The sequence below is a fragment of the Malania oleifera genome, chromosome 10 (assembly GCF_029873635.1).
Source record: "Malania oleifera isolate guangnan ecotype guangnan chromosome 10, ASM2987363v1, whole genome shotgun sequence".
NCBI lineage: Eukaryota > Viridiplantae > Streptophyta > Magnoliopsida > Santalales > Ximeniaceae > Malania > Malania oleifera.
The window spans coordinates 72,191,468-72,218,689 of NC_080426.1; the positions used below are offsets into that span (position 1 = coordinate 72,191,468).

Consider the following 27,222-nt stretch of genomic DNA (forward strand, 5'->3'; position numbering starts at 1 on the left):
TAGTCGAGGAGGCCTCCTTGGAATTAGAGGAATAGATGCGCCAGCGTTATCCACACCTGCTCAAAAAAGATCAGAGATGAGATATTAAGAGTAGAATAAATAACAGTGTATGTATTGTTGACTTGTATAGTGTAAGGTAGAATAGTTAGTATTTTTGGTTTTAGGTTATAAATGGTTTTGGGAGAGTTTTCTTTCCTTTAAATGATTGTGATCTCCTAGAACTCTTCCTTGTAACCATGGTATTCCTCTACCATAAGTGAGGGTAATTAATAAAACTACAATGTTTTCTTTAAGGTTGGAAAGGTGATAGATAGCAAATTTCAAAGACGAAATGTTTATATGGAGGGGAGAATGTAGAGACCCAGAAAATATAAATAATAAGAAAAATAGAAGTAAAAGGGAAAATGGTTTGGTGAGGACAAAACTGGCGATGGTTTTATGGAGTGCTAAGAAAAACATCGACAGTTATATTTTTACCGCGGCCAGGTTAAGGGTAAATAGTGAAAATTGGTTTAGTTAAAGACCAAATCGATGATGGTTTTCTAGGAGCCTAAGAAAACTGTCGACGGTTTTTCTTTAGGATAGAATAGTATATATAGGATGCATGTCATTTTATTTTAGAATTACAAAAACTCTCTCTTTCTCCTTTGGGAAGTTGCGAACACCCCCTCTCTCCTTATTTTCTCACTCTAAACTCTCCTCATCGATGATTAGACTTCGTATCTAAGGCCTAGCAGCGATCCTCTTCAATTTTACTAGAGTAAAATTATGTTTGGAGGATCCTAGGCACCATCCCAAAACTGAGGTAAGGAAGTAATTATGGTGTTGAATGGTAGTTTAATTGATTTAATGGGTGTATAGGTTTAGGAATGTGAATATGAACATAATTCTCAGGTTGAAATGATAAAATTTGGATTTTTGGAATACAGGATTTTGGTGCAAACACCACAGGCACGAGTGTAGGGTCCCTGCGGGCGTTACCTCAGGGAATGAGGTAAGAGTAATAAATAGTTGATTGTTTGATGTTTCATTGATTAAATGGAGTATGTGGGTCCGAAAAAATGTGAATGTGATATTATTCTGGGGAATACATGATTTCAGGATTTTTTGAGTTCCAAATGCAGCAGGTGTGTGTATAGAGTTTTAGCAGGTCTCTCGATAATCTAGTAAGGGGAATAAGTTAAGCCACTTAATTTCGGGAATTTTATCAATTAAAGCATAACATGTGTTTATGGGATTTGAATTTTACATCTATTATATGTTTGTGAAAATTTAGAAATTTTGGGATATAGGAAAGTTTTGCAAATGATATATATTATTTTTATATAGCAGGAAAATACAGTTTTTCCCATACAGATTATAGTATAAGAGTTTCATTAAATTGTGCAGCATGTGAAATAGTAGGTATAGTACAAAGATTCAATACAGAAATTTTTACAGCTTTTACAGAATCGTGATTATGTACAGCTTTTCACAGAATCATGATTATATACAATTTTTTTACAGAACAATGATATATAGTTATTATCGAGCTATGATTTACAACTATTACAGAATCATGGTATTACAGTTTATACAGAATCATGGTTATTTCAGTTTATACAGAATCATGGTAAAACAGTAATATAATACGTAGTATTGTATAGTATCAAATTCGTGATGGATCAGAACAGATTACAAAGTATGGTACCGTAACTAATACAGTATAGATAATGCAACCACACATCTCATATAGAGTGTGGAATGACAATCGATTGTGCCTAGAGGAGAGACGAAGAGCTCCCTGGCAGTCAAGACCAGGTTGAGGGGGCCAATCATACTACAAAGGTTTATATTTTTACTTAGCCTGGTAGGCTAGCCAAAGTTAAATCTAGCCCACGGCCGCACAACCCGAGCATGCGGGGTTAATTCATGCATACAACTATCCATCCAGGGAAGCTTTCACAGTTATATAAATAAATGTATATAGTTTTACAGAGAACTGGAACTATCTACTACAATTAAAAGTATGTTCAAATAGAAAACTTGTTTTAAAAGGCATAGGCGTGAGTTATGATATGTTTTACATTTAAATGTTACCACAGTTATAGTTGAATTAATAATTATGTTGTTCAAGTAAAACTCATTTGCCACACACTGGTTGTAATTTATTCCGTCTTGCTGAAAGGTATCTCACTCTAGAATTCCAAACATTTCAGGTGATCTAGAGAGGCGTGCAGAGCGAGCTTTGAGATAGAAAGGACTTTAGTACTGCCCTAGCTGCAGGATAAGCTTTTGAGTTGGGAGTTGTATTTTTGGATATGCTCCTAGGGCATTGGGTTTCATTTTGGACATGTCTATGTATATTTTGGAAAATACTGAAACTCTGCTATTTTAAATAAGGTTAAAGTATTTTTAGGTTTTCCGCTGCATAGATGGTATGTATTATAGCTGGTATCCTCGGTACCACTTTGGGTCTGAGACATTATAGTGAATAGTATTATAGGTATCACATTAATAATTTATTATTTAAAAAAATGGTAATAATTTTGAAGTCATTACAGTTATTACCATCTCCAACCATGATATCTTCATTGCTACCATATGCAGAGTGATTAGAGAGGTTTTTCAAATCTAAGGTGATTTGATGAGATGCCCTGGAGTCAACCATCCAACCCGACTGATTACCCAGAGTCTCGTGAGCTATGAAGTTGGCTTGCAGCTAGGTGGTGGGTAAGGGACGTGATCTACATACTTTGGCAACATGGCTAGGCCTGTCACACAATTGATAAACAACTCGAGGTTGGTTCTCGTTGAAGTTAGGCTATCAATTCTGATTTAAGTGGTTGGATGAAAGTCCTTGAGTGTATGGAATGTTGGAAAAGTTGTGGTTGCCACGACTTCCACAGGAATTCTGTTGGAATTGATTTTTGTTGTTCCTTGGGTATCCATTATTGTTTCATTCGTATCTTGACTATTTTTTATAGATATTGAAGTTGTCGTTTTTCATTTCTTGTTATGTTGCTTTTATGAATATTGGTCGATGATGATAGAGTCTTCTTTTGTCGAGTCTAATTGTTTAAGACTCGTTTCATAGTCTATAAGTTTTTCAACTAATTCTTCGAAGGAGATGGGTGATTCGCTCGCACGCAAGGTAGCTTTTAGATCTTTGTAATCATTGGTGAGACCATTGAGCATATGAACCACTATTTCTCCATCACTCAAATTGTGCTCATTCATAGCAAAATCATCAATAATAGTTTTAACAATTTGCATAAATTTAGAAATGCTCTTTCCTTCTTGACAAACCTTGGTGAGGGAGTCAATGTGACCAACCATCCAAGTATTAGATTTATTGGCGTAGGTAGGTTTGAGTTTGCACTAGGCCTCCTCAGCATTTTTACACTTAGATACAGTCGGCACTACTACTCCAGTTGTTGACTCTATGAGTCTAATCCTGTTTTGATAATAACAAATCACTTGGTATTTGACCTTTGCAATTGAGTTTGTGAACAAGATTATAATTTAGAATGCACGAACGGTAAGCTTGATATGGAAGCCACGAGGAATCTAAAGTACATATCACTTGGCTCAATCCATGGAACTATAAGAATAAAAGGATGAAAAAGCAAGTTTCAAGTTTAAAATCTTCAATGGGAATGGGTATTTAGAATTGAATGTATTTATATATGTCATATGATATAATTCGAAGCTCAAATATACCCTGAATCGTCTAGGTTGAATAAATTTTGAGAAGCAAAATTTTAGAAACCTCGTCGACAAACCCCATGGCCTCATCGACGAACACATGAAGGCCACTCGGTGATGAACAGTTTTCTCTCATCGACGAAAAAATTCCCAAGAGCCCAAAATGTTCAGACAGTGCTCTCGTCGACGAACGCATGGCCTCATCGACGAACAAGTGTTGTACACTCATCCACAAATGTACCCATTCATCGACGAAGGTCACAGCGCTGAACGGCGTCTCAGCAAGGATACATACAAAATTTTCTTAATCTAAATGATCCAACAGGAAGAACTTAATATAGGACCGAGAACACTTATAAAAATAATCTCTAAACCCTAGAAGAACACTTTTTGCATATTATTAAGAGCCTTGAACTTTTTGCCTACATTCTGAGAGCCTTGAATCCTATTGCTAAGAATCTTTGCTTGCGTTCCAAAGAATACACATTTGTCTAGGCACTCTCATTATCAAGATTCAAGCGAATACACGCACAACTTCCGCTAATCTAGGTTTGATCTTGAGGTTTGGAAAAATCTTTCATTGAGTATTCAATCTACTATTAAACGGTATTCTTCTCCATTAGTTGTTTATATAAAAATATTCTTGGGAGCAAGACACCTATTTTCCTATAGTTATTTATTTAAAAAAAAAAATCTTTTGGGAATAGCACTCTAAAGATTGAATCCTTGTGATATTCAAAGTTACATCTTTATACAAAGAGTTTTACATTATTGGTGCAAAAAGTACGTGAAAAACTATTTTTTAAAAATCTTTGTAATATCCAAAAGCATATCTTTATTCAAAGGTTTAATCTACAAGTTATTTGATAGTAAGAACTTAGATCTGCATATTATTCAAGATTGTTTTTTTAAAAGATCTTATTCGTTATTCTTGCATAAAGTGTGTTGAAATCAAATCCTAAGATCTCCAAAATTTTTATTTTTAAGAAATTATTTTTGGGAGATATTGATTAAAAATAAATTTGGGAAGCATCACATTACTCATATAACAATCTTATCGTTACATACATATTGAGCTTCATGTTTTATCATATGAGCATGTACTAGAATTTCTATTGTACTCATTAGTTTGGTTAAAAGCATTTTGAGTTTTGCATAAATTGTAATCTTTATATTGTATTCACGGTTTGGGCTATGAACCGGGGTTGATGAGGAAGTTACGTCTCTAGTAAGCAGCAAATTATAAGGGAAGCTCCGTCCCAGTTAAAGGAGCGAATTTTTAGTGGAATCCTTGAGTGGGTTGCTCAAGGTGAGGACGTGGGCTATGGTAGGCCGAACCTCATAAAAATTGAATTTGCATCTCTCTCACCCTTACTTCTATTTAATTTTCGTGTAATCTTATTTGTGTGAATATTGTGAATATTTTAAATATATAGTAGGTCATCAAAGTAATGGGGTAAATTAGGTTGATTGATAAAATCACTCATTAGGTTGATTAATTAAAAAACATTGAGGTAGTTGTAAGTAGCTTGCAAGTTTGTAATTCATAGTTTTCAAAATTCGAACTTGAAGGACTTAAGTTTTAAAAATACCCAATTCACCTCCCCACCTCAAGATAGCACCGGAATTCACATTTGGTATCAGAGTAAGGTTACATAGATTTAACCGTTATTTTTGTAAAAGATCACAATGGCACACATCTATGTAACCTCATTCGGTGAGGGACACTCGTCCTTTAGACCACCAATTTTTCACGCTGTAAATTACATTTACTGGATTAAAGTATGAGTATATATCTTTTAAATGTTGATTGGAAAGTGTGAAGAATAGTTTCTAAAGGAAATCATGTTCCTATGAAAGTAGTTGATAAAGTAAATGTACCTAAGATTGAAGATGAGTATACTAATGATGATTGGAAATCTGTTCAAATAAATGCTACTGCTATAAACTTTCTATAATGTGCACTAGACGTTAATGAGTTTAATAGGGTGATGGTTTGTAAAACTGCTAAAAAGATATGGAAAAAATTAGATGTAACATATAAAGGCACTAAGGAAGTAAAAGATATAGGATAGATATGCTTACTAGTGAATATGAGGCATTTAAAATGATTGCTAATGAGTCTATTCAATCCATGTACACTAGATTCACACACATTACGAATTCATTAAATGCTCTTGGTAAATCTTACCCTACTTATGAGTTGATCAGGAAAATCCTTAGAAGACTACCGCCATTTGGGAAGCTAAAGCCATTACTATAGCCGAAAAAAGAAATTTGAAAGAGATGTCATTTGATGAACTGATTAGTTCACTCATCATGTATGAGCTAGCAATAAATGAGAGGAAAAATGAGTAGAATAAAGCAAAGAGAGTTACAGCTCTTAAGGCATCGTCTAACAGCTCTAGTGAAGAAAGTGACTCAGAATCAGAAGATGACCCAGCCTTGCTAACAAAGAAGTTTGGAAAGTTCCTGAAGAAGAATAAGAAATTTAACAGGAAAATTCTAAAACTCGAAATCAAAAAAAGGAGAGTCTAGTAAGAGGAAATAAAAGGAAGATCCACCAACTTGCTACAACTGTAAAGAGGTTTGATACATCAAACTTGAATGTCCTAAACTAATGAAAGCCTCCATGAAAAAGAAGAAGGCTTTAAAAGTCAGTTGGAACACGCACAATACAAGCAGTTCAAATACTAAACATAATTATCATATTGTAGCCAATCTGTGTCCAATGGCACATGATGACCTTGAGGTACAATCATCTTTCTCAGCATCTTCTTATTATTCCAGTGATTCTGAAAATGAAAATAGCATGCTTTATTATAATAAATTTCAAAAAGAATATTTGTACACTCGTAAAATGCTTGAGAAGAAAATTAAGAAAATTTCTGATTTGAAATGTAAAGTAAAAGAACTCTCAAAACTTATTGAAAAACAGAATGAGTCCCATGCATCTGAGATAAAAGAAAAGGATTTAGAATTTGAGGAATTGGAAAGAAATTTGAAAGACAATTCTAAAATTATTCTTAAATTCACAAAGGACCAGAGTAACTTTGAAATACTTCTTGGGGCACAAAGATATTTCCTAGATGAAGAAGGAATTGGTTTTAAGGGAAAGGAAAATTTGAAAAAAAAAAAAAAACATATTTACATGGGTTATTTTGTAAAAGAATCAAAAGGTTATGTTCCATCAAAAGACTCTTATAAATACACAACATGCTTCAAATGTAAAAGGATGGGTCATAAAATTTGATTGTCCTTTTAAGAACAAATATGTTAAAATGAAAAAAGTATGGAGAGTTAAAGGAGATTCAAGTACTAACCCCTATAGACCCAAGAAAAAATGGGTACCAAAAATAGTTACTTAAATATCTATTGTAGGTATGCTTAAGATCATCCTCCTCAAAAGATATATGGAATATGGTTAGTGGATGTTCACGTCATATGATTGGGGATAAAGATAAATTTGCATTCATCACACCAAAGGACGAAGGATTTGTCTATTTTGGGGACAATGCAAAAGGGAAGATCATAAGAGTAGGTAAAGTTGGTAATGATCCATCACTTATTATAGATGATGTTTTACTGGTTGAGGGTTTAAAACATAACTTATTAAGTATAATTTAATTGTGTGATAAAGGTTATAAAGTATCCTTTGAACATGACAAGTGCATTGTTGAATATAAAACTGATAGCAAAATTCTACTTACTATTGACTGTCATGAAAATGTATATGCCACCAACTTTGATAACTTATCTTCTCAATGTGTGACATGTTTCTTTGCTATGAATGAAATTAGTTGGATTTGGCATAGGAGACAAGGACATGCAAACATGGACTTAATATCTAAACTAGTTAAGGGAGACTTAGTTAAGGGATTGCTTAAGACAAAATTCGTGAAAGATAAAATCTATGATGCATGTCAATTAGGAAAACAAGCAAGATCTAGTTTTAAGAAGAAGAAAGTAATCTCTACTACTAGGCCACTTCAAATGTTATACTTAGATTTATTTGGTCCAAACCTAATTCAGAGTTTAGGAGGAAAATCATATGCATTTTTTATTGTTGATGACTATTCTAGATTTACATGGGTACTATTTTTAGGTCACAAAGATGAAGCGTGTGCATAATTTATTAAACTGTGCAAGAAAATTCAAAATGAAAAAGGATATACTATCACTAAAATCTAAAGTGATAGGGGTAGAGAATTTAAAAATCAAGGTATGGAAGAATGTTGTGATTCATTAGGAATATCTCATAACTTTTCAGCTCCTACGACACCACAACAGAACGGTGTAGTTGAAAGAAAGAATAGGTCTATACAAGAAATGGTCAGAACTATGCTTAATGAACATAAACTACCTAAGTACTTTTGGGTTGAGGCAGTGAACACCACCTGTTATGTTATAAATAGAGTCATGATTAGACCATCTCTGAATAAGACTTCTTATGAATTATGGAATGGTTATAGACCAAACATGTCATATTGATTATGTCTTTAGCTACAAATGCTTTGTACTTAGAGACAATGAACATTTAGGAAAGTTTGATCTGAAATCTGATGAAAGTATTTTTCTATGATAAGCCTTAGATAGTAAAGCCTATAGGGTATATAATAAACAAACATTAACCGTTGTAGAATCCATTCACGTAGTATTCAATGAGTCCAATCCATTTGCTCAAAAGACTGATGAGGATGAAATTGAGATTAATAAGGAATTTGAAAAATTATCTATTGAAGATAATTCAGACAAGAGAAATGAAGTTAAGGAAATATCTTCTGAATATAATCAAGTAGAAAAAAAGGTTAAAGAAATACCTAGAGAATGGAATTACATAAAGAATCATCCTATAGATCAAATTATAGGAGAACCATCACGTGGAGTAACTACACAATCCTCACTTAGAAATATGATTAGCCATTTTGCTTTCTTATCACAAGAAAAACCTAAAAATGTGAGTGAAGTAATTGAGGATAAATCATGGGTAATATCTGTGTAAGAAGAATTAAACCTGTTTGAGAGAAATAAAGTCTGGACATTAGTTCCTAGACCTAAGGATAAGATAGTTATTGGAACAAAATGGATATATAAGAACAAGAAAGATGAACATGGAATAGTTGTTAGAAATAAGGTAAGACTAGTAGTTCAAGGATATAACCAAGAGGAAGGAATAGATTTTGAGGAAACCTTCCCACATGTAGTTAGAATGGAAGCCATTTCAATGTTGTTAGCTTATGCTACTTTTAAGAATTTCAAAATGTATCAAATGGATGTCAAAAGTGCATTTTTAAATGACTACATAAGTGATGAAGTATACATAGAACAACCCCCAAGTTTTGAAAATCATAAGCATCCAAATCATGTTTATAGACTAACTAAAGCCTTGTATGGTTTAAAGCAAGCTCCTAGAGCTTGGTATGAAAGGTTAAGCGGTTTTCTACTAAAAAATGGATTTACTAGAGGAAAGATTGACACGACATTCTTCATAAAAGCTAAAAATGAAAATTTGCTACTAGTACAAATATACGTAGACAATATCCTATTTGGAGCAACAAATGAAGAGTTGTGCAATGAGTCTGCATAGTGTATGCAAAATGAATTTGAGATGAGCATGATGGGAGAGCTTAACTCTTCCTAGGACTTCAGATCAAATAAGCAAAACATGGAATCTTTATAAATCAATAGAAGTATATTAGAGACTTGCTCAAAAGGTTTAATATGGAAGATGGTAAAATTCAAGGAACACCTATGAGCTCTTCTTTAAAATTAGACAAGGGAGAACAAGGTATACCAGTAGATATTAAGTTCTATCATGGGATGATTGGCAGTTTACTATATCTGACTGCTAGTAGGTCTGATATAATGTTTAGTGTATGTTTATGCGCAAGATTTTAGACTGCACCTAAAGAGTCCCATTTATTAGCTATCAAAAGAATACTTAGATGCCTAATCGGAACCAATAAACTTGGATAATGGTATCCTAAGTATACCTCCTTTGAGATTATTAGCTATTCAGATGTTGATTTTGTCAGTAGTAAAGTGGATAAAAAAAGTACGAGAGGCACATGTCACTTCTTAGGACATTCTTTAATATCTTGGTTTTCAAAGAAACAAAATTCAGTTGCTCTTTCCACAGCCGATGAAGAATATATAGCGGCTGGAAGCTGTTATGCTCAAACGCTTTATATGAAATAACAACTTATGGATTTTGGATTATAGTACAACATAGTTCCTATAAAATGCGACAATACAAGTGCAATAAATATTTCAAAGAATCCTATATTACATTTACAAATTAAACACATAGAAATTAGACATCATTTTCTTCATGACCATGTGCAAAAAGGAGATATGACACTTGAGTTTGTATGCACGGGTGAACAATAGGCAGACATATTCACGAAATCTCTTCTGGAGGATAAGTTTATCCAAATTTGACGTGAATTAAGTTTGATGCATAGTCGAGATGTTGCCTAGAGTTACATTATACTACATAATTAAGGGGGAGCAACTTACATTAAAATTAACATTTGGTTAAAATTTTCACATTTAGAAATTTTTTTTTTACATTTGGTGTTAAACTTAAAGAATGGTTATTGCATATTAAATTTTTATGGATACATGACACATGTTGATGCTCACATAAACTTTTGGACGTTAATGGACTAATTTGCTTTTCCATGTCTATGTAAATTGAAATATTGTGTAAGTTCACATTGAAATTTGATTCAACAACACAGATATACCTTAGAAAGGGGAGAAGTAAATTGAGTACAACAGGGAGATATATTCTGCAGTACAAATTTGAAACATAAAGGTTGAAATGTATTTTGATTCCAAATATGAGATATATTTATGTCATAATATTTTTTTATGTCTTTTTGTTGATGTCAAAAAGGGGGAGAAGTTAGTAAACAAATTTTTTTTTTCTTTTGAAATAAATGGGGAGAAGTATATAGAAGTATATACTAGCAAAAATATTGCATATTCTACAATGTGTATGAACTTCATTGTGCATAAACTATATTGTTATATTGTTAAATTCTAAATTATGCATTATCTTAGGGGGAGCCTTGGTAGGTGTAACCCATTTTTGCTCGTGTGTTTGTTATCATCAAAAAGGAGGAGATTGTTGACTCTATGAGTCCAATCCTGTTTTGATAATGACAAATCACTTGGTATTTGATCTGTGCAATTGAGTTTGTGAACAAGATTATAATTTAGAATACACGAACGGTAAGCTTAATATGAAAGCCACGAAGAATCTAAAGTACATATCACTTGACTCAATCCATGGAACTAAAAGAATAAAAGGATGAAGAAGTAAGCTTCAAGTTCAAGATCTTCAATGGGAATGGGTATTTAGAATTGAATTTATTTACATGTCATATGATATAATTCGAAACTCAAATATACCCTAAACAGACCTTAGGACTCATGTATTTCATGAAAGATACCTTTACATTAGTTCCAGGTTGAATAAATTCTTAGAGGCAAAATTTTAGAGGTCTCATCGATGAACCCCATGGCCTCGTCGACAAACGCATGAAGGCCACTTGGCGATGAAAGTTTTCTCTTGTCGACGAAAAAATACCAAGAGCCCAAAAAGGTCAGATAGTGCTCTCGTTGACGAACACATGGCCTCATCGATGAACAAGTGTTGTACACTCGTCAACGAACGTACCCATTCGTCGACGAAAGTCGTAGCGCTAAAAAGCATCTCATCGAGGATACGTACAAAATTTTCTTAATCTAAATGATCCAACAGCCAGAACTTAATCTAGGGTCAAGAAAACTTATAAAAATAATCTTTAAACCCTAGAAGAACACTTTTTGCATATTATTGAGAGCCTTGAACTTTTTGCCTACATTCGAGAGCCTTGATTCCTAGTGCTAAGAATCTTTGCTTGCATTCCAAAGAATACACATTTGTTTGGGCACTCTCATCATCAAGATTCAAGCGAATACATGCACAAGTTCTACTAATTTAGGTTTGATCTTGAAGTTTTGAAAAAGCTTTCATTGAGTATTCAATCTGTTACTAAATGATATTCTTCTCCATTAGTTGTTTATATAAAAATATTCTTAGGAGCAACACACTTATTTTCCCATAGTTATTTATTTTTTTTTTTAAAAAATTTTTGCGAATAACACTCTAAAGATTGAATCCTTGTGATATTCAAAGTTACATCTTTATATAAAGAGTTTTACATTATTGGTGCAAAAAGTATGTGAAAAACTATTTTTTTTAATCTTTGTATTATCCAAAAGCATATCTTTATTCGAAGGTTTAATCTACAAGTTATTTGATAGCAAGAACTTAGATATGCATATTATTCAAGACTATTTTTTTAAAGATCTTAACCGTTACTCTTACATAAAGTGAGTTGAAATCAAATCCTAAGATCTCCAAAGTTTTTATTTTTAAAAAATTATTTTTAAGAGATATTGATTAAAAATAAATTTGGAAAGCATCACATTACTCATATAACGATCTCATCGTTACATACATATTGAGTTTCATGTTTTATCATATGTGTATTCTCAAGAGGGGAGGTGAATTGGAATTTTAAACTTTTCTCCTAGGTTGAACTAGATGTTAGCTAAATATTACAACCTAGGGTCCTTTTATGCAGATCCAAATACGTTGATAAATATAATATGCAAAAATTTCAATCAAGCGCATCATTCACATAATAACATACACGTGCGGTAAATGTGAAGTTTGGAAATATGAAAAAACACATGATATATTATCTGGGTTCAGCCAACTGTGCCTATGTCCCCACCTCTAGCTCGCAAGCCTGAGGATTCCACTAATAGCTCACTTAAGGGTGGAGCGGCACCGATTACAACCAAGTCAATTAGCACACGGCTGACTTTAACCTTAACCAGGTCAATTAGCGGGGCTGACCTCAACCTACATGCCTTAATAGGATGACGCACCTAACTTTCCTAACCAGGTTTAAGTCAATCCGAGACTATTCCAGGGCTAGTCTCCATCTTTAGGCCCGTGCCTGGAAATACAACAAATTTTGCAATCAAATGATGTTGGTACAGTGATTGTGCTTTCATGTAAAGTAGATATGTACCCAAATACGTGCAATTACATACACATCAATATGATTTAATATGTAAGCTCAGTGTGGTCCAATATTTCAACTCTCAAATATATATATACATATATATATATATTTACTATCAATGTAATGAGTGCGTGAGAGTATCAATCAAGCAATCTTTGTCTTACAAGATATTCAGCCAAGATGTTCACACAAAGATATCAAGCTAGTCTTATGTATATTAATCAGTATGATATCTCGGTCACATAGATCAAATAATTTATATGCTTGGTTTGCAAGAGACGTGTAATCTTTGTATTCAGCAAATAATATGTGAGTGAATAACTTTTGCACAAAGATTAATATCACAAACACAAATATCTTCTCACAAGTATATCAAATATGAAACACAAGATATTTGAGTATGTTTTGAAAATGATTTTGCAACCTAAAGACAAATACAAGCTTCTTAAGAAACTGCAACACAATTTCAGTACTTAGAAGCTTAAGCAAGTCTTCTTAGGATAGGCTTATTAGCAAAATCCCCCCTAAGAACACTTAGGTTTAGCTCTCGTAAAAAATCAAATCAATCAATCAAGAGTGGGAGAGCAAACCTATTTAGACTAACACTCAATCAACTTACAGAGTGTTTAATCAGTGTAAGAAGGTAAGTATAAGTGTAGGAGGCTCAAAAGTGAGTATTATAGGTTTTTGGATTTTCAAACAATTCTCCCTAATCAAATTTGCTAATCTCTTGCTAATTTTAGAAAATGATGGGCTATATATAGACATTGGAAGAATTATAGTCGTTAGGACATGTAGGGTATTATTAATATTGTTTAAGATCATTTTAACCATAATTAACGCTGTTTAAAAAATCAGGGCAACCCGAGAGGTCCAGTTGGCCAGAACCATTTCGGTCGACCAAAGTTCAAATGGTTCAGTCGACCAGGACACTTTTGAACTGGAGACTCGGTCGATGGAAAATGCCTGTCCAAAGGGCGTTTTTCCATTTCTCTGAGGTTCGATCGACCAGGTCATTTTGAACTGAATGGTTCCATCGACCAGACAGTTAGGACTTCTCCCGAGGACCCTTGGTCGACTAAGTAGTTGGTATTCATTTTTGTCTCGGTCGACTAGATGGTCAATTTGTTGACCTTAGGAGGTTTCGGTCGATCGAGGATTTTGAACTACACTGGTTCGGTCGACTTAGACCTTGGTCAATTGTTGACCCAGGCCTATTTCGGTCGACCAAAGCAGAATGAACTGCCAAGGTAGATCGACCAAAAGTGCACAATGTGTGCATTTCGGTCCTATTATGATCCACTCAAACCCTAATCAAGTGTCTAACATTCATAGGTGCAATGTTGAGTGTCCTAGGGTCATTTTTGGGTCCTTTTGAAGACACCAAACAGATCCGATGTTGGTCAACCTTCGGTCAACCGAAGGGTAAACCCTAAGTTCTTTCTACGGTCACTTTTAGTTTATGGTTTGTTTGAGCTTACCTATTAGATCATGCATGTGATGTGTGTAAGCTTATTACAAACCAATCCCTATCTACTATTACAGACAGACTAATTTCATGAATCAACTATATATATTACAACACAATGGTCTTCAATCTTTACTTGCTTTGTGCCCATCTCGATCTTGACAATTTTAGTTCCTGCACATAGTCTCAAATACCCATTAGATATAATGAGTATTTGTCATAATCAAAATCGGGTGTGACCTGTAAGGTCAATAGTCCCCCCCTTTTTGATGATGAAAAATACGATTAGCAAAAATATAGGGTTAAGCCCAAGAAGGCTCCCCCTCTCAATATGCTTCCAACTTAGTTTTAACCAAGTTATCTTACCCATTATTTTTTCCCCTTTCCATCTCCCCCTTTTGGCAACAGTAAAAAGGGCCATATGAGTTAATAACCTAGGCAATGGGTAAGTATTATAGTCATACATGACAAATTTTGGAAAGATTTTAAAAAATTTCGGCAGAGTGCTGTTTGTAAATCGAACTTTCCAAAATGAATCTCGTATAAGATGTAACCTGTTTAAGTTTAAATTTATCCTAGCAGTTTATCCACAACTACTCAAATAGTTCAGTAATGTTCAACACTCAAATATATACTTTCAAGATGATCATTAAATGGACAATTTGTGCATCACAAATAATAACTAATATAATCATGCAATAGAAGTATGAAGTGTGCACACATAGACATGAGTCGCTTTACAAAGTCTAAACCAATGAGAAATACCACCAATGATAGCTTAGTTAGACTTGTAAATTCCACTCAGGATTCCTTAAATAGCTGATGATTATGTGAAGATGAGATTTAAATTTTCTTTAGGTTTTCACTCATCCTTTCAAAAAGATTTTGAACTCAATTTTATTATAATCATGCTCAGTGTTCGGAATAAATCCATATTTTCAAGAAAAACATAGCAATGAGAGCATGATTGCCTAGTATCAAGTGTTACAAATACACAATTAAGAATACAAATTTGTTTCTCAAGGCCTAATGATTTTAATGCTAAGTGACTCCCCCTAAGAGTATGCATTTTGATCCAATTACTTTAAATGTAAGTGTGCACAATCAACTCCAAGGAATGTAACATTTCAATGCAAATGAATCAACTGTGGCATATTGAGATTTTGCACACACAAAAAAGTATTGTTTTAGTCATTTGGGCAAATGTCTACAGAAAATTCGGTAGCATGCCGACTATAAATAGGACATTTCCCAAAATTTACCTGCACAAAAACGATTCTCAAACAAACAGTATCTCAAGAGTAAGGCATGCGAGAACCTATCATCAACCAACAGACAATTCTCATCAATGCATCTGCCATGCAGGAGGCATTCTATACTAATCATGCATTTCAACAGAGCAGTCATTTAACCATAAGCACATGCACATCAAAATACTGCTAATATATAATCATAATCAAATCAGGTAACACATGATAGTATCGTCATGAAAATATAAAATAAAAGCAAAAGCTATTTTATTTAGGTATAGACCAAATGATATAGAATAATATAAAATAAATCAAGGCTACGCAATCTGATCTGCAGGCAACTCCTGACTCTAGAACTCCCCTCCATTGTCACCTCCATCACCACCATCACCAGAATCGAAGTCAAAATCCATGGTCATCCGATCTCTCTCATCTTGCATGTCCTAAATGCGATCGTTCAACTCACTAAAGCTGACTGTCATGGACCTCTCTATATCAGTAAAGCGACTAGCAGTAGAGATGGAGAACTCCCAGAACTCCTCACGAAGTGCAATGGATGACGATGCCAAATCTCGTAGGTCTGACTAGACTGATCTTCAAAACTGTGCGAATGAGTTAGACAAACTGGTTATGGCAGCCATAAGATCCACATTTGATGGCTGCACGGGCTGTGGTGGCTCCTGCGGGGCCTCTTCTTGTGCTGCTACACCCCTAGAAGGAAACCAGATGTTGTCGACGAGCTCATACCCCATCAGTCTTAGGGTCACAGCAGAGAAGGTTTCAGTAGGTCGTCTTCTCTTCAATGAAGCCACATTTGAGCGAGTGACTCTAATGGATCTAAACAACTTGTTTAGTATACCCCTGTATGGCATTATAATTCGATGGCCAATCGTTTTGGCTATCATCCATCGGATTATCAGGCTGGTCAGATCTAACTTCCTCCGGGCAAACTGACACCACATAATAAAACAGTCTAGGAAGGACACGTGCACTCTAGACCCTACCTTGGGCAATACATTATACGTGATCAAGTGGTGCACAACTTTGGCCTCTAATGTAAATTGTCTATACTGTGGGGGATGGTTTTGTCTAGCCGTGCCTGGATTAGACAAGGTCAGGTTCACAAATGTGGCAACTATCAATTCTTATTTAAAGATCCAAGAATTTACCACATCTGGGCATTCAAAATCTACATGGTCAATATGGAGGACATCTGAAAGGTTCTATGCGTCGAAACGTACATCAGTCCTCAATACTCAGGAGAAGTACCCATTTTCATCATTATCCAAATTTGCATAAAAATCCTAACGTATGTTGGGTAATGACCCCCAAGCTGATAGGAAATAAACGTTTTCCAGCCTTGATATTCAAACATATCCATTACGTTACCAAAATATTCATTTATAAAATCCAAGTCTATGATCTTACCCAATATCGCCTCCTTAGGACGAAACTCCCGTATGTATCTAACTTTGCACTATTCTAAAATGAAGTACTCATCCTCAGCGTGTGCTATGTCGTGGGCTTCAATGTGTGTCATGACTGTAGGATGAAGGATGTGAGGCTTGGAATCAAAGTTTGCTTGGTAATGGTAGGAAAAGGTGAAGGATCTCTCAAGATTTTCGTGCAAATAAGCTTTAGACGAGGAGAAAGTATATATATATATATATATATATATATATAGCAGCTCATTCAACTAGAAGCAGATACGGTCGACCGACGATTGAAGTTCTCCATGCACCGACACTATTCGATCGACCGGGGAGAATTTGAACTGAGATGGTCGGTTGACTAAGAGGGAGTACTGTATCTATGTTCAGTCAACCAAGGGAAAACCAAAACTTTCGATCGACCGTGGGAATATGTTCACTGAAGTTCGGTCGACCGTGAAGGTCAAAGTCAACTTGTTTCGGTCGATCGGGAGACTTTACTCATACAATGCTCGGTCGACCAAGCATAGTGAATTTTCCCTATTTTTCCTAATTTTGATCCAAAGTTCTCCCTTAGGTTCATATTTGATATGTTACAACATAAACATGATTCTTAGAGATTCTTGGTGTAGAGATATTATACAATTGAGGTACGTACCAAGATTTGACTTATTGAACGTAGATTACTTCCCTTTAAGTCCAAACTATTTCGACACTAAGCACTAAGGAGTATGTGGCTTTTCTTAAACTATGCTCTTTGGTGATTGAAAAGTATTTTTCAGAGATAATAACATAGAGGAGCAAGGATACAAACCAAGGAATGGGTGAAACCTCACGGAGTATGATCGTGGTTTGGTGAGGACTTCCTATGGATTGGATAAATCAAAATTAAAGGGCTTACAATTTAAACTGAAAGGGAATATTTAACTAGTGGATGCCCATAATTTTGATTAAGAATGATATCCTATAACAAGCACTTATCGGATTAGGAATTTGTAACCACTAGTGCTTACACCTAGAGTGATGACTTCTACTTGTTCAGGGTGTCAGGTTCAAGAGTGCGTTTAGGATAATATGGTATATAGTGTGAGATGGATTCCCTAAACCACAGACTTTTGCAATGGACAACTGTTGCTTAACTTTTGAGATAATCATGTTAGCATGGGTTAAGCATTTGGAATTAACTACTAGGCATGGGTTGTAGTCCATTTGGAAGTGGATAAAAGTCTTAGTATAACAAGACGGGTGTGTATACTAAGAGTTTCATTTTAAGCAACAATCACTTCCCAATCCTAAAGTAATTACAACCCCTAAGCCTAGGAACGGAGGAAAGATAACTAGAGTACAGTTTCTATTTGAATCCGTTTTTCCTTAATTCCTATAGGGTTTGCTTCGCTGATTATCCATTTCATTTCCTTTTCTAAGCCTCTCGCACTTCTAAGTAAGCAATTAAACCATATGTGCCACACAATTTCACAAAATAAGCAGGTATTAAATATACATAAAGGATTGTGCTTATTTATTCCATTTTTCTTTGGTGAGGCTAGACAGTTGGTTCTATGTAAGCAACATGAACCCTTTTTGAAACAAGTTTTCTTTTTAGGTCCAAAGGGATTGTTTAGGTTGTCTTTATCACTTGGGAATTTGAAAAAAATTTCAAAATAATTTTTACTTTTTCTTTCTGAGCAAATGATTTTCAAAACCTTCTCCATTTTTCTCCTTTCTAGTGTGGCCCGATATTCCTTCAAATCATTTAAGTGCTTTGCCACCTTTTCATTTTTATCTTTCAAAAATGTTTTCTTCTTTGATATTTCAACTAGAATTCTATGTATTTCAAATGAGGTCTTTTCTAGTTCTCCATATGAAGGCATCTCATCAAATGATTTATCACATGGTTTCTCAAATTGAAAGACACATGAATCATTGCATTCATTCATACCATCATCATCACAACAAACTTTTAACGATTCATCATAAAATATGTTATAGGAATCAACATATGAATCATCACATGCAATATTAGCAAAACTATCATTTTGTTCAATGAATGATTCAGTATGTGATACAACATGGCACCTAGCACAAGAATCATCAATCGATTTATCATTAAATTCAATGCACGTTATATAGCAGCATTCACAACAGGGGTCATCAAAATATATAGAGTGAGAATCATATACCTCTTTGTTGATTTCTAGCTCATGATTTACCTCCTCCTGATCATTTGAGCTTGGAGCATTCGGAGGAGTGATCTCCTGGGATTCTCCATATTTCTTTTCTAGTTCATCCCAGATTTCTTTTGCAGTTTGACATGCCATAAACTCAATAAAAATGTCAAAATCTAACACAAGATATAACATGTCCATGGCATTAGAACTAATCATATTAAAATCATTCTCATTTATTTGTGCACATCTTCCTTTAGCAGTCACAAGCCAGACCCTCTAGTCCATAGATTTCAAAAATATGGTCATTCTAACTTTCCACGTGGTGTAATCGCCACCACAAAATAATGGAGGACTGGAAAGTGACTGTCCCTCACCGAATGGGGATACACCAATGTGAGCCATTGCTATCTTTTTTGCAAAAATGTTTAAGTTAAGTGCAACAAGGCTCTGATACCAATTTTTAGAATTGGTGTATTCCCAAGAGGGGGGTGACTTGGAATTTTAAACTTTTCTCCTAGGTTGAACTAGATGTTAGATGAATACTACAATCTAGGGTCCTTTTATGCAGTTCCAAATACGCCGACAAATATACTATGCAAAAATTTAAATCAAGCGCATCATTCACATAACAACATACACATGTGGTAAATGTGAAGTGCGGAAATATGAACAAACACACGATATGTTATCGGGGTTCGACCAACTGTGCCTACGTCCCCGCGTCTAGCTCGCAAGCCCAAGAATTCCACTAATAGCTCACTTAAGGGTGGAGCGGCACCTACTACAATTAGGTAAATCGGCACACGGCTGACCTCAACCTTAACCAGGTCAATTAGCAGGGCTGATCTCAACCTACACGCCTTAACAGGATGACGCACCTAGCTTTCCTAACTGGGTCTAAGCCAATCCGGGACTATTCTAGGGCTAGTCTCCCTCTTCAGGCCCGTGCCTAGAAATACAACAGATTTTGCAATCAAATGATGTCGGTACAGTGATTGTGCTTTCGTGTAAAGTAGATATGTACCCAAATACGCGCAATTACATACACGACAATATGATTTAATATGTAAGCTCAGTGTGGTCCAATAATTCAACTCTTAAATATATATATATATATATATATATTTACTATCAGTGTAATGAGTGCGTGAGAGTATCAATCAAGCAATCTTTGTATTACAAGATATTCAGCCAAGATGTTCACACAAAGATATCAAGCAAGTCTCATGTATATTAATCAGTATGATATCTCAGTCATGTAGATCAGATAATGTATATGCTTGGTTTGCAAGAGATGTGTAATCTTTGTATTCAGCAAATAATATGTGAGTGAATAACTTTTGCACAAAGATTAATATCACAAACACAAATATCTTCTCATAAGTAAATCAAATGTGAAACACAAGATATTTGAGCATGTTATGAAAATCATTTTGCAACCCAAAGACAAATACAAGCTTCCTAAAAAATTGCAACACAAATGCAATACTCAGAAGTTTAAGCAAGTCTTCTTAGGATAGGCTTATTAGAAGAAGCACCCCTAAGAACACTTAGGTTTAACTCTCATAAAAAATCAAATCAATCAATCAAGAGTGGGAGAGCAAACCTATTTAGACTAACACTTAATCAACTTAAAGAGGGTTTAAACAGTATGAGAAGTTAAGTATGAGTGTAGGAGGCTCAAAAATGAGTATTATAGGTTTTTGGATTTTCAAACAATTCTCCCTAATCAAATTTGCTAATCTCTTGCTAATTTTAGCAAATGATGGGCTATATATAGACATTGAAAGAATTATAGCCGGTAGGACATATAGGGTATTATTAATATTGTTTAAGATCATTTTAACCCTAATTAACCATGTTTAAAAATGTTTAACCGTGGTAAAAATCAGGGCAACCCGAGAAGTCCAGTCGACCAAAACCATTTCGGTCGATCGAAGTTCATATGGTTCGGTCGACTAGGACACTTTTGAACTGGAGACTCGGTCAACCGAAAGTGTCTGTCCAAAAGGCGATTTTCCATTTCTTTGAGGTTCAGTTGACGAGACCATTTTGAACTAAATGGTTCGGTCGACCAGACAGTTGGGACTTCTCCCGAGGACCCTTGGTTGACCAAGTAGTTGGTATTCATTTTTGTCTCGGTCGACCAGATGGTCAATTTGTTGACCTTAGGAGGTTTTGGTCGACCGAGGATTTTGACCTACACTAGTTCAGTCGACCGGGACCTTGGTCAACTATTGACCCAGGCCTGTTTCGGTCAACCGAGGTAAAATGAACTGTCAAGGTAGGTCGACCAAAAGTGCACAATGTATGCATTTCTGTCCTGTTATGATCCACTCAAACCCTAATCAAGTGTCTAACATTCATAGGTGCAATGGTGAGTGTCCTAAGGTCATTTCTTGGTCCTTTTGAAGACATTGAACAAATCCGATGTTGGTCGACCTTCGGTCAACCGAAGGGTAAACCCTAAGGTCTTTCTACGGTCACTTTTAGTTTATGGTTTGTTTGAGCTTACTTATTAGATCATGCGTGTGATGTGTGTAAGCTTATTACAAATCAATCCCTATTTACTATTACAGACCAATTTCATGAATGAACTATATATATTACAACACAATGGTTTTCAATCTTTACTTGCTTTGTGCCCATCTCGATCTTAACAATTTTAGTTCCTGCACATAGTCTCAAATACCCATTAGATATAATGAGTATTTGTCATAATCAAAATTGAGTGTGACCTATAAGGTCAACATTATGAATATGTATTAGAATTTCTATTGTACTCATTAGCTTGGTTAGAAGCATTTTGAGTTTTGCAGAAATTGTAATATTTATATTGTATTCACGGTTTGGGCTATGAATCGAGGTTGAGAAGAAAGCTACGCCTATTATAAGCAGCAGATTATAAGGGAAGCTTAATCCTAGTTAAAAGAGCGATTTTTTAGTGGAATCCTTGAGTGGGTTGCTCAAAGGTGAGGACGTAAGCTAGGGTAGGCCGAACCTCATAAAAATCGAGTTTGCATCTCTCTCACCCTTACCTCTATTCAATTTTCGCGTAATCTTATTTGTGTGAATATTGTGAATATTTTAAATATATGGTAGGTCATCAAAGTAATTGGGTAAATTAGGTTGATTGATAAAGTCACTTATTAGGTTGATTAATTGAAAAACATTGAGGTAGTTGTAAGTAACTTGCAAGTTTGTAATTGATAGTTTTCAAAATTAGAACTTGAAGAACTTGAGTTTTTAAAATACTCAATTCACCCCCCCCCCCCCCCTCTTGGGATAACACTAGATTCACACTAGTGACAGCAGTTTGGATAGCAAAAAGCAGTAGTCTATCTTGACAAATCCAAGCTTTGTACTCTAGATCATCGACCGGTGTGCATAGATGAGTTCCATTTACAAATCCCATGAGATCATATCCAAGGAGAAGGTTTGTCATTTTTGAGCTCCACATTAAATAGTTTCCTCCTTTGGAAAGTTAGGAATAAGTGTGGGTATGGTAATTGAGACAACATGAGAGGGGAGAGGATTTCCACTCTTGGACATAATCGTGACTGCACTTGATTCAGCCATGGTTGAAGAGCTACAACGAGATGAAGAGGGAGCACCAGCAGCAGCAGTAGCAGAGGGAGCAACACCAAAATCAGTAGCAACATTGAATAGTTTCCTCATTTGGAAAGTTAGGAATAAGTGTGGCTATGGTAATTGAGACAACATGAGAGGGGATAGGATTTCCACTGTTGGACATAATCGTGACTACACTCGATTCAGCAATGGTTGAAAAGCTACAACAAGATGAAGAGGGAGCAGCAGCAGCAGCAGCAGCAGCAGCAGCAGAGGGAGCAACACCAGAATCAGCAGCAACAACTAGTGGTTCTGTTACCATAAATAGAAGATAATGATATTGTATATTTTGATTCTAAATGATACATAGTTTTATACAAGTAAAGACCAATAGTATAAAAGAAAACTATTGGAAGAAATGAATCCTGGAAATCAACTAAATATCCATACAATAATTACAGATCAAATAAAGATTGTTTCCATATATTTGGAGTCAAGAATCAAAGAGAGAATTATGGCTTCACTTGAGAGCAATGGATGGCTCCAATGAAGGAGCAATGGAAATTGTTGACTTATCACATCCTTCATGGTCTTATATACCATTATTTCTAAAACCACATTAAGTAAAATGAGAAACTTTTAAATCAATTAGTTGTACAAGAATTAAAACATTGTCCACCAACAATAATTCTGCCACATAATATTTATTCCATCTTAACACAAGTTTGTAATTCAACATCTGTCACAAATTTTCCTCACTACAAGTCTCACGCAGAAAATACATTGCTATTTTCTAAAACTAGTTGAACATGCATGGATGACTTAATTTTTGCAATACAATTCGAAACATATATAATCATCTATGCTATCTGAGTCCAATAAGAATCTAACCAATAACCCAATTCTAAACAAGATTATCTTTTACACACACACACACACACACACACACACACACACACACACACATATATATATATATATATATATATATATAAATTTATCAGATCTAAACTACACAGCTTGATACCATCTCCTTGAGCATAACTCTCTTCACCTGCTTCCAAAATTATAAGGGTTGAGGATGTTTCCAGAGATCAGCTCTCGGAATTAATGGCCGACGCACGCCACAGCAATGCGGCAGCAAACGCGTTTCCCTTCCATTCACAGTTGATCATGGCGTGCCCACCGCTGATGAAACGCCAAGTGTTAGTACAAAGAATCTGAATATATTTTTTTTAAATTAAAAAATATAATTTATTTAAAAAAAAAAAAATCTAATAGCTAGGAACCGACATCCATAAAAACCGCCACACGCAAACATCCTAGGCGGCGGGAATCATGACCGGGTACCGGTGAACCGAGTCAGCCCACGGGTTGCCTCGGCACTCTCCCGCCGGAATCGCCTTCAATGCTCTCCAAACCGCGCTGTTACACTTGAACCCCGATCCAAACGCGATCTGCCAGACCCGGTCCCCTCTCGAAACTCGTCCTTTTGCCTCCGTATACGCCAGCTCGTACCACAACGAGCTGCTCGACGTGTTCCCGAACCGGTGCAGAGTCATTCTCGACGGCTCCATATGCCACTCACTGAGTTGCAGGTTCTTCTGCAACTCGTCCAGCACCGCCCTCCCCCCCGCGTGGATACAGAAATGCTCAAACGCAAGCTTGAAGTCCGGAATGTATGGCTTCACCTTCGCCTTCATCACCTTCCTCCGCACGAGACTCACAAAGAACATGAACTGCTCGGAGAACGGCAAAACCGATGGACCTAAAGTGGTTATATTCGTCTTCAAGGCGTCGCCGGCGACCGCCATTAGTTCCCGGGCAAGGGAAACACCGACGGTTCCTTTATCGTCCTCTCTTTGGTAGATGCAGTTGTGGCTGTTGTCGTCGGCTCCTTTATGAGTTCGAACCGTGTGAACCAGCTCGTATTTGGACCAGACCCGGTCCCAGGTCTTGTTCGATAAGAGCACGGCGGCGCCGCCCATTCGAAATATGCAGTTGCAGAGAAGCATGGACCGGTCATTACCAAAGTACCAATTAAGCGTGATATTTTCGGTGCTTACCACAACCGCGTAAGTGTTGGGGTTTGCCTGAAGGAGGTGTCGGGCGAGGTCTATGGATATAAGACCCGCGGAACAACCCATTCCGCCCAGATTGATGCTCTTGATGTCCGGTCGAAGCTTGTAGTGGTTCACGATCATGGAGGAGAGAGACGGGGTGGGATTGAATAAGCTGCAGTTCACGATTAGGATCCCTACATCTTCGGGTCGAATACCTGTTTTGTCGAAGAGCGAGTCGAGCGCGCCAAACATGACTGACTCGGCCTCGGACCGGGCTTCCTGCATGCACAAATTGGGGGGCCTCGACGTAATTCCACTTGGAAGGTAGGTCTCGTCGCCTAGACCGGACCGCTTCGTGATCCGTCGTTGGAACTGAACTGTTTCCTCCTCAAAAGCGCCGCTTTCTTCCGTCATCGTTAGGAAGGAGTCGTTGGACATCTTCCGCTCGTCTTCCGGCTTGTAACATGCGAAGTCGACGAGGTAAACCGGTCTGGACCGCCTGGCCAGGTAGACGCCGACGAGGATGAGCAGCACGGCCAGGCCGGTTATGCCGGTCGCTGCATCGAGAGGAATGCCTCGACTCATCCACAGTTCGTAAACTCGGGCGAGTCTCAGACCGCTAAGCTGAACCACGGTGGCCACGAACAGAGGTAAAACGACAAGGAACGTGAGGATGGTGGCCGGGTTGCACGAGTACCCATAACCCAACTTCACATACTTGAGCTTCACGGACTGTAGAAAGTCCGGCAACCTTTGCTTGATCTTGATAACGACGGACGACGAGTCTTTAAACGCCATCTCTGCCGTCAATCTCTCCTCTCCCATATCTATTCTCGCCATCTCTCTCTCTGCCTCTCTCTCTCTCTCTCTGTACTTGTTGGTGCTGATAGGAAAGAAGGGGGGTAAGGGATTGTATATATAATTATTTAAAAGGGTCGAAGCTAGATTTAAGAATTAACAAATCCTGAAATGGGGAGAAGCCCAACACGGCAGAAATATTTAGGTGGGGGTGTGAGGGTGAAGAGTGATTAGGGAGAGCTAGGCCGCAGGGTGGGATATATATATGAGAGCTTAATAATCAGAGAAGGGGACGACTGAGATTAATGAGTTTAATGTCCGCAAGAAATGATGTTGGACCGACGATGGTATTGATATTAATGAGGAGTAGTTCCAAGATGGGATAGATATAGCTCAACCACCAAAAGAATGGAGCTGAGGGAAAGTAGACATAAAATTCTTAAAAAATAACATAGTATTTAGATCAATCAATCCAGCTCCTAATTCCACTTTCCTTGGCTCCTTCTCATCTCGCCAATTAATGTCGACGGCGGTGGAGGTCAGGGCAAGGTGGAAATCCTCGATCAGTTGACCAATGCAGGTAGGTATTTGCCGGAATTGATGGCTTGGTAAAGTAAGTATAGGAATAATTATTCATAAATACCAGCAATGCAATTACTTAAGCTAGCGTTTGTGCTTGTATAATTGTTTAAAAATAAAAAATGAGTATAATACAACACGCTGATTGCTGCATGCATGTGAGAATGTGAATTTTTTCGTTCAAGAAACAAGTGGAGAGTCTCGGCGTAATTATAATGTGGCACCGAAGGCAGCAGAGAGGGGAAAGGCCACGTGGCGGTTGGAAAGTGGATGAGGGTGGACGCGTGTATTGTATGATAATAATATTATTATATTGTGCGAAAAGTCGCATCGCATGGTATAATTTGATGCAGTTGGGTGCAAGTAGATGGCTGGCCAGTGGCCACAAACAAAGCGTCAAAATACGGGGATGGATGGGTAAGCTGCCCGCCCATTACCAAGGCCAGATGTCGGTGCCTAATTTCTTGCTTTTGGCCCGGATACGTTGTGGATATTCACCTCGAATTTAAATTCCTTTTGGCAAATATTATTATTATTATTATTATATATTTGATTTTATGACCTGAGTACTCCGGCCATCATCGCGTCACATTAGATACTATGATCCTTCTTTTGTCAACGAACAGCCTTGTGTGGCTCGTAAACGAAAGCGTTATTTCGTCAATGAATTTGACTGGGTCAAGGGGTCTATAAATAGATTTTCAATTGTTTCATGGTTAAGAAATCGAAATATCTCTCTCCCTCTCTCTAGAACTTGCGCCCATACTCTCTCTCTCTTCGTTCATTTGTCGTACGTTGTCCGTTTCAACGATCGAAAATTACCACGAGAGTCAGGGAGCGAATATCTACAAATCCAACGGAGTGGATTCTTGATTTTGGGAAAAAGTTAGGGTTCGGTATTCGAGCATCTCGGGTGTTTTTCAAGAAATAGGTAAGGGGATTATATTATGTCCGCTATGTTTATGAGTTCTAACGGAATGAAATGTTAAAACGATTTTTAGATAAACAGTTACGACTTTTCTAGGGTTTTCGGGCCTAGGGTTCGGTTAATCGATTTTATTTTCAAAACCAACCGTTTAAATTTAAGTATGATATTTTTAAAGTATAGTATTGGTCTTTC

General features: G+C 36.4%; 1 protein-coding gene across 2 annotated transcripts; it reads right to left on the reverse strand.

The window, feature by feature from the left end:
* Positions 1-22,273: 22,273 nt before the first annotated feature.
* Positions 22,274-26,241, reverse strand: LOC131166903 (3-ketoacyl-CoA synthase 1-like). Of its 2 annotated transcripts, XR_009139899.1 has the most exons (3): positions 23,956-25,753; positions 23,717-23,850; positions 22,274-22,974 (listed from the first exon to the last, which is right to left on the reverse strand). XR_009139899.1 is itself a non-coding variant. In XM_058125529.1 (2 exons), the coding sequence occupies exon 1, from the start codon at positions 25,563-25,565 to the stop codon at positions 23,985-23,987; it is 1,581 nt and encodes a 526-aa protein (XP_057981512.1). In that variant the 5' UTR covers positions 25,566-26,241; the 3' UTR covers positions 23,334-23,850; positions 23,956-23,984. The 2 variants fall into 2 exon arrangements, 1 of the variants encoding a protein (XP_057981512.1); XM_058125529.1 differs by lacking the exon at positions 22,274-22,974 and having other exon boundaries at positions 23,334-23,850; positions 23,956-26,241.
* Positions 26,242-27,222: the final 981 nt, after the last annotated feature.

What these genes read in the sequence shown, in the direction of transcription:
- LOC131166903 (XM_058125529.1), bottom strand. Translation starts at nt 25,565, where the DNA reads ATGGCGAGAATAGATATGGGAGAGGAGAGATTGACGGCAGAGATGGCG.